At 45.0% G+C, this 8185-nt stretch overlaps 2 protein-coding genes across 4 annotated transcripts; both read left to right on the plus strand.

Moving 5' to 3' along the window:
* The first annotated feature begins 4 nt into the window (after positions 1 to 4).
* Positions 5 to 2983, plus strand: LOC136185068 (uncharacterized). The gene is made up of 9 exons (XM_065972118.1): positions 5 to 932; positions 994 to 1122; positions 1179 to 1219; positions 1272 to 1473; positions 1521 to 1700; positions 1752 to 1911; positions 1964 to 2359; positions 2410 to 2672; positions 2737 to 2983. The coding sequence occupies exons 1-9, from the start codon at positions 36 to 38 to the stop codon at positions 2887 to 2889; spliced, it is 2421 nt and encodes an 806-aa protein (XP_065828190.1). The 5' UTR covers positions 5 to 35; the 3' UTR covers positions 2890 to 2983.
* Positions 2984 to 3042: 59 nt separating this feature from the next.
* Positions 3043 to 8124, plus strand: LOC136184726 (fanconi-associated nuclease 1-like). 3 transcript variants are annotated; one of them, XR_010669417.1, is made up of 15 exons: positions 3043 to 3561; positions 3633 to 3773; positions 3833 to 4067; positions 4113 to 4247; positions 4301 to 4399; positions 4457 to 4578; positions 4911 to 5539; positions 5592 to 5687; positions 5736 to 5837; positions 5979 to 6107; positions 6161 to 6267; positions 6410 to 7236; positions 7515 to 7794; positions 7841 to 7917; positions 7964 to 8124. XR_010669417.1 is itself a non-coding variant. In XM_065971676.1 (12 exons), exons 1-12 carry the CDS (start codon positions 3285 to 3287, stop codon positions 6474 to 6476), a joined length of 2139 nt encoding a protein of 712 aa, XP_065827748.1. In that variant the 5' UTR covers positions 3043 to 3284; the 3' UTR covers positions 6477 to 7385. The 3 variants fall into 3 exon arrangements, 1 of the variants encoding a protein (XP_065827748.1); XR_010669418.1 differs by having other exon boundaries at positions 3833 to 4058; XM_065971676.1 differs by lacking the exons at positions 7515 to 7794; positions 7841 to 7917; positions 7964 to 8124 and having other exon boundaries at positions 6410 to 7385.
* Positions 8125 to 8185: the final 61 nt, after the last annotated feature.

An 8185-nucleotide genomic window follows, 5' to 3' on the forward strand; every position in this document is an offset into this window, starting at 1 on the left:
TACGGGAACCACGCTCGTCTCTCCAGTGGACTTCTATGCAAGCTGCGAAGGGCTTTGAAGTAGCCCCACCGTCGTCTCTAAGCCTGAAGTCTTTGCAGGAAGAAAGAGCTACCTCAGACTGTCAAGATTGGGCATCACTCGACATTCTGTATCACTTTGAAGTGATCGGACCGCATCTCTATGACACGATCGTTTGTTCGACGCCTGTTCAACGTTCAAAGTGCTTAAGAGCTAGAATCAGGTCCAGAAGAGCAAGAGAGCCGGAACTGAAGGTTGTGGCTGCGACTCCCACACGAGGACAACGAACGCTTTGTCTCCATTGCTTGACCGGACCACTAAAGCGATTGTTTTTTCTTTCACGATCGGTTTCGTTCAGCCGCATCTATCTCGCGTTTGCTCGCGCCTGGGGACTGTTGAAGAAGGATGTCACCCTTTGCACACGTCAGTCGGACTACTCGAAAGAGAATTTCTCGTATTACCTGGTTCTCAGCAAAAACTGTCTTTTTGAGATTGAAACTATTGACGTCGATTTGGAAGATCTCAAGAAAGGGCTTTTGAGGGGCTGTTCCAAACTGACAGACTTTGGAACAATTTCACCTGACGAAATTGTCATTAATTGTTGTTACCTTTGCTACAAACGTAGAAGGTTCAGAGTTCAAGCTCCTTGCAGAGTTCTTTTGTCAGTTCTGGTGACTTTCAGCGAAGACGCCGTTCTAACGTTTTATCTTGGGTCACTTCCTGGTATTGCCGTGAAAGTGCCAAAAGCGAAACCCCGTTTGAACCTTCGTGAGCGAGCGACTCAAACTCTAGGCGAGATTAGCGGTCAACTCTCGTCGCTTCCTAGCAAAAGGAGCTTTCGAAGCTGTCCTCGCAATCTGACGAGAGCTAGAAACCTTGTCTCATTGGTTGATCTAATCACTGCATCATTCAAGGTACGTTAGAAGCTTCGTTGGCTGACTGGCTGCAGAAGCGTTTCGTATTTTTGTATTCCAGGATTGCTCATACAGAACCGCTTCTCTAACCATGAATGCAACTAACGCGAATAAACAAACTGCCGACATGGATTTGTACATCCATAGCCTCCAAAGCAGTCGGAAAAATCTGCGCAAGAAACTGGACGAGGTATAACGTGTTTTGTACAATGATGCTCAGGATTCCGTAATTTTTGTACATCGTAGGACTATATATCTCTTCTAGAGGCTTTGCAAACGCCGCAGCGGTATGATTTGCAAGCAGTCATTTGTTTATTTTCCTAGCCTGCATGCTTTTAGTGCTGCAGCGGTACCGTTAGAAGAAAGGCTTGCTGTTCCGGAAGAGTTTATGTCTCGAGTTGTCAGCAAAAACCATAGTGCTCTTCGATCGATCGAGAACAACTCTGGTGCAACAATCAAACAAATTAACAACATCTTTTATTTTTGGGGTCCAACCCAAGAATCAGTCAAAGAAGTTCGAAAGGCATTATCTTGCAGGGCGGTAATTAAATTACGATGTTGAGGTTGGCTAACGAAATTTCCTTCTAGAGCAATGCGCGTCACTCTGAAAACTGGAAGGGCAATGTTTTTACTCAAGGACGTACGATTCTAGGAAGAAGAAATGCCGTGAAGTATGTTCTTACGCCGGAGAGAAAGCGGCCTTCGGTACAAAAGAAAAGTCCAAAATTCACTCATCGGCTTGTATGCAGTCATGACACAGATACTGGCGTAATTTTAGTCTGGAATTTTAAAATATCATTATTTGTGCATTTTGTATAGGCAGATTATGGATTGCTGAATGACATGTTGCGCAAAACTGACGCGTTTCTAGAAAAGTTTCAAAGGGGTCAGTTGTACAAATCTCCGGTTGACCAAATGGAAATCCACGCCTGGTTTCATCTGGGACAGGTGAGATCGCCTGTTCGTGGCGATCTCCGAGGTACCGCATACCATGCAGCACCATTCACAGCACCTATATGACATTTTATTAGATTCTGAAATATCCGTTTCCTTGCCTCTTGAAGGGTCTTACCAGAGTAGATTTTTTTCTGGAGTACACTTGGGTCAGGACGCTGTGTCTCGCTTTCACTTGTTCCTGAAAAAACGTCCTGGGTACCAGCTCACTTCCAGCTACATTCGCCACGATATCACCATCATTACTCCTTCATTTAACACGAGGCGTTTTATCGTCAGAATTCCTCCGGTCTCGTCAAGTGAAGAAAAGTCCTATCTAGAAGCAACTCGGATTCCGATTGCGAATTTTTGCCGACGGCAATCCGAAAAGCGTTCTGGATGTGGCTACCTTTGCGCAAAGCTTGACTCGGATTTTCACTATGACGTGCAGATGCCGGACCTTCCTTGTGATTGCCGACTTCTTATAAGAACAGGTGAAAGATTTTGTTCAGATGGTCCATTTGTTCTTTTATTTTCATTTTAGCTAAGCTAAGCACTACGGCAGAAGAAGATTTAGAAGACGAAGTATTAGTCAACAAATTTTGCAAGAGAGTCATAATTTTGGGGTCTTTTCTCCATCTCCCTACTCTGCCCGAAGGCTACTTGAAAGAATTTCACAGGAAAAGTTCATCTTCGTTTTTCAAGTATGAAGGAGGTTATGAAGTAGGACTCAGTCAAGAAGAACATATCGAGTCCAGTTTGCCCTCCGATGCCGCCGAAGAAGCCACAGGCAATAATACATCTAAGGTATATACGGTTATATCATTTGGTATCAGCAACATTTACTATCATTCGTATGTTCTTATCAAAGATTGACATTCACTTTAGAAGCCAGAATATTGAACAGTTTCTTCGCTCTAAAAATGCTAAAAGTTGGAAGCCGAGCGACGTGACCGAAGAAATAGAAGATTGTATTCGCTACATCAGACCGCTAGCAGTAAAACTTGAAATGTCTAAACTGTAGAGACTGCATGCTACATAACGTCTTTTTAGTGTAGTATGTGTGGCACTCCACGAAGAGAATTTTTGTCTGGCAATTCAAAAGGTTTCTAGATTCACAGACAGAGACAAATGAGTCACAATCACGTGACGTTTGCCGTAACAATAGAGATGAAGAAGCGATCGAGCCGAAGCGTCCTTGACCTTCTCGGCCGTCAAGCATCGACTTCTCAAACGGTCGAACGCTTCGAATGTCCGGCTTGCGGGACAGTCCTGCGTTTGAACGAGCTAAATCGCCACTTGGATAGCGCGTGTTCCAGCTCGAACAACGAGGTAGAACGCCGCGACGAGAAGATCACGTTCGACTGGAGCAAAGAATCGGGTGAAAGAATCAAAGGACTTGCAAACGGCCTCGGAACGATGAGGGGAAGGGGAAGGCCCATCGGGAAAAGGAGACGAACAGATGACGACGATTCTTCGGAAAATTCGAAACGAGCTGTGGTGGTAGTAGTGGAAAGTGACGACGAAGAGGATGGAATAAAGAAAACCGAGAAGCGGAATTTATCTTCCGAATCTCCGCTTCCTTATTATTTGGAAAATTTTCTGTTTATTCTCGACTCGGTTTTGACGAGTGACGAGAGAAATTTGTTTAACGGGGATGATATGGTCGCAATCGATTCGTTGAAATCTCTTTCCCGTAAGTGAGAGCGAAACGAGATATGTAGATATATAGACTTAGCTATAGATTAATTTTCATATCTTGTGTAGTATCCGCTCAGAAACTCTATGTTCGACTTTTTACGAGAAGTTATCGATGGTTGCGCGTTCAAAAATTAATGTACCCAGAAATTTCAACGGATTTAGAGCCGGTTGGAAAAGAATTGATCAGAGCCGGTCTTGCGCAATCAGGTAAAATCTAGTACAGTACATCTACTCTTATTAAATAAATGTGGTCTTTTTATCTTTAGATGATTTTTTATGGGATTTGGACGTCGTTCTTTCTATGCTGTCCGGTTCGGAGGTGAAGCAGCTTGCCAAGACGATGCATCTTGACGTGCGAAGTAGCTCGTCGAAGGCCGATTGCATCGCCGCGTTTCTTCAACTCGGCGCTAAGCAGAAATCGATTCTGAGTTACGCGGCGGCCTCACGATGTAGACCACGGGAAAACGAAACGAAATCTATCATATTGAAAAAGCATGTGAAGTATATATAAATCACGGTATGATTATTGACCAGAGAGGTATTTAGGGCCAAGGAAGTTCTTGGCGCGTCCCTGCGTATTGACCTGAGGAAAAAATCAGTCTTTGAGCGAGTCCTCCTTCTGTTTTCTCTTCCTACTATTCTGGACGACGATGAACAGGCGGCTATAGGAAAAACTGAGCTGTTAGTTAGTTAGTTAGTGAGGGTCGAATGACTTATAGAGAAATATTTTTTAGGTATGGTCTGCTTCAAGTCAATCTAGGTGAAGTTGTCTATCCAGGCTACGTTGTCAGTAAATCAACGCCCGTCTTCAGTTCAAGAGAAGATCTTATTGAGTCGGTTTCTATGTTCTGGTACTCTTAATAAATGCTGTTATATAGTCTATTGCGTAGATATGCCGAAGCTCTACGGTGTGAACGCGAGTTTCTTGGCGCAATAGAGAAAGGCAATCTTGAAAAGTCGCAGGAAATATGCCAATCGTCGCAGACCATGCTGGAAATTTGCTTAACTAAAAGTAAGAGTCTATGCACTTACTCGCTTCTCTTATTTTCCGATACAGTCTATATCCCTTCGCATTTCCTTTCTCGCTCATTCATTCAGGCAATAGCATTCGTACTTAGCTAATTAAGTAGAAGGACTGCGGTCGCTCCTTGATTGACAAAGTTTTATTTTAGAGAATCCTCGGCGCTACACGATTTCTACGTATCTCTATCGACTTTTAGATAGTTACATCCTCTCCGTTCCTTTATTCAGCCACTTCTCAGTACTGACTATTTGCACGATCTTCTTAATTTAATTTTTGGTACGTATTGCACCTTGTTCAATGAATCTCTCTTTCTTGTTTAGGCAAAGCCCCCAGTCCTCCGTCTTTTCTTCTGTGCTACACCAGCGGTTGGGTCTACACGCGAATCCTCTGGCGCGGCGTCGAAATTCTCCAACGCCTTCGCAACTACGTCGACGCCGTCCGCCTTCTCGAGCGACTTCTCGCGCAGCCGATTTACTGCCCCGCCAAGCGCGGCGCCTGGTGGGATCGCTTGGCTCTGAACCTAGACCAGCATCTGAAAAATCGCACCCGAAGCATCGACGCGATTGCGCGCGGACTCGCCGACGCGAACACGCGCACGGGACACCGACTCGCATTGATCGATTGCGCGCGAAAAATCTGCCAATCGCACGCCGAGTTTCGCGCTCGGCTCGTCGACTTTCCGCTGCCGTACGAACGAAAGGCGAAAGTCGTGGAACTTGTCGGCAGCGTGTTGCCGGAGAGCGTGACCGGCGAAAGAACCGTTTACGTATCCGACGACGGCGTTTTGTCGTCGGTTGAGTTATTGGCGTTGAAATGTTATCGTGAACGCGAAGGCTGGGAGAAGGGGCTACACGCGGAGGGATCGAGTTTGGGAACGCTGTTTGCTTTACTGATGTGGGACGTGATCTTTTCTGGAGGAATTGACGACGTATTTCGTAGTAAATATCAGGTGAGAGAAATTTCTATTTTGCATTCTAAAATTTTGTAATAGTTGCACTTAGGCTAGTCCTCTTGATTTTGGCACGGACGAGTTCTACAAGAATCGCAAGGAGTTGATTGACTCTCGTCTTGAGGAGGTTCAGAGAGCAGACAGTGAAGTAAGCCGGCTCTATGTAGCCTATAGCATGGTCCTATTTGTGCTATAGACCCTTCGTGGAATGATCGGTTCTGTATGGGATTCACACTACGGTCAGCAGTGCGTAGGACTGCACTGGGACCTCTTTGAGAACGGGAAACGAGATGCACAGGTTTGCTAATGGAAAACACAGCGTTATATTTATAAACCAGTCTCCCTGCTGATAATTTAATTGCATGCATTCGATAATCACCTCAAAAGCTCGCGGCATTAATTAAGCGATGATAGGACTAATCCCGGTATTTTCTCACAGGATTTGGCTTGTTGCATGGGCGGCTCTGTTCTTTCTTGCGTCTGTGGTCGACTTGCTAAGGACTATCGTCACTGCAGAGGGGGCGTTCCGGATCTAACGTTATGGAGCCCGTTGAAGAACGACTGCAAAGTGCTGAAGCCGCAGCAGTGCTTTGAGATCGACATTTATCTTTTTATATTTAGTTTGCTGAGGTGAAGAGTCCTACCGATCGACTTTCTACGAAGCAAATTTTATGGATTGATTTTTTGACGAGACACGGGGCCAAAGCGGAAGTGTGCAAAATGAAAAAGTAAGCTTAGCATAATAATTAAGTAGTGTCAAATACATGACTTTTATAAACGTATAATTGCAGTACGCTCATTCGTTTGTTTTCATTTTGAAAAATTATCTATGAGTGTTTCATGCGTTGTGACTTTCGACTCTACGGGTAGGGACGGAAGTCTGATTCGGGAAGATCGTGGCCAGGAAAGAATTTGCCTGGAGGGAGTACGTTCCTAGCTGGACCTTCAGGCCGCCCAGACTGATTCTAAAACTACTGACATTGTACGTATATCGCTCGAGTCGCTACACTTGTCACTGGTTTTTGTAAGCGCATGCGCATAGAATAATGGAGGAACGTTCTCGAAAGCCGCCGGCACTGTACATCTTTGCACAGCACGAAGAGGAGCTGCTTGAAATCGTTTATAAAACTGCAGATTGTCACTCTCAGTACGCCGTCATCCCATTGTCCGAGCGCGAAGTCACTGAAGATCCATGGCAGCCAAACGCAGCTGTTCTGATCATCGAATCCTCTTTGGCTTCTTTCTTCGTTCTCTCAACCGCAGTTAAAGCTTCCCTCAAGCGATTTGTCGGAGACGGCGGAAAGCTGCTGGCGCTCGGACAGATTGCCGTTCTCGTCGGTGAACTGTTCGGTGTACCCACTTTCCCTCTGAGCGAGGCGCTTTGCTTTGATTTGAAGGACATAAGATGGCAGACTGAATGCGAAGAGACTTTAAAAGAGAGGCAGATTACTGTATCTTCATTGGCTCAACGAGGATCGACAAACGACACGGTCTGTTGGAATGTCGCCTTTGGTAGTGGTTCCATTATCCTTTTACCGGTTCCATTTTTTGCCGAGCGATCGGACCTCGCCTCTATTGAATACGTAGCAAAAAATGAAAAGACCGTCTTTTTAAGACTGCTTCAGCTTGTCAATGTTACCACTTCCAATCCAGTTATGCCCTCTGTCACCAAGTGCTACATGGCTTGCGACGAAAAGGTAATGAATTACCAGCTAATGTTTAGAACGAGTGGGCTGGCACTTTGATGCTCTAATCACAGTGTAAGGCGAATTTTTGCAGCTTAGTGGTAGATAATTTCCTTTGGCTTTAAGCCTCCAATTCTAATTTTGAATGTCAAGTTAATAGTTTTGAGGGGGAAGGGGGGGGGGGGGGGGGGGGGGGGGGCTTCTTATGCATGTATATAGTAATTCTGTACACTTACACATGCATGTACACTAAACTCTTGCACACAACTCTGCAGCGTTTGTTTTTCCAGTTTCAGCGTGCTTTGCTTAAAACATTTCTCATGAATTGTCTGGCAACGGTGGCGTTTTTCCTGGTGACAGTGGCCACTCGTTTCAGTTTTTTGAATGTGACAGTGATTTCATTACGCTTGACTCAACCAGCACTGTAGTCCCAGTTGTTTTTTGTCGATCCTTGCCACCAACCTGTGGATTTGACTGGAAGAAATACACTTCAGTGTTAAAAACTAGCGTGCTGGGAAGAACTGTTATGTACTCTAAGACAGCAACAACTACTATGGATTTCCTCGACAGGTAGGTACGCTCACAATAATTTCTGATACAAGTGTAATGCTTGTAGAAACGAGTCTTTTTTGAAAAAATTGCCGGACGAAATGGGAGTAATTTGTCTCTGTGGGAGCATGACGAGAGGAAAAGGTTCATCTGTTCGGGAATGGTGATTCTGTTTACTATTGCTTTGCAGGTCGATCTGCTTCTCGCAACGTGTGGCTCGCTCCAGAAGGAAGTCTTCCTGTTGCAATACATTTTCGCTTGGAAAAGGATAGTTCTCTTTTCAATCAGGTCAGTCTCCTTCCACACATCGGCTCGTTGGCATTCGTTGACGGCATTCAAAGTCTTTCCGGTTACGAGGTACGTATACGTACTTGTATAGTTGCGTTAGTACGTTCAGAATTCATTGCCTTTT

This window comes from Oscarella lobularis, chromosome 3 (genome assembly GCF_947507565.1).
Source record: "Oscarella lobularis chromosome 3, ooOscLobu1.1, whole genome shotgun sequence".
NCBI lineage: Eukaryota > Metazoa > Porifera > Homoscleromorpha > Homosclerophorida > Oscarellidae > Oscarella > Oscarella lobularis.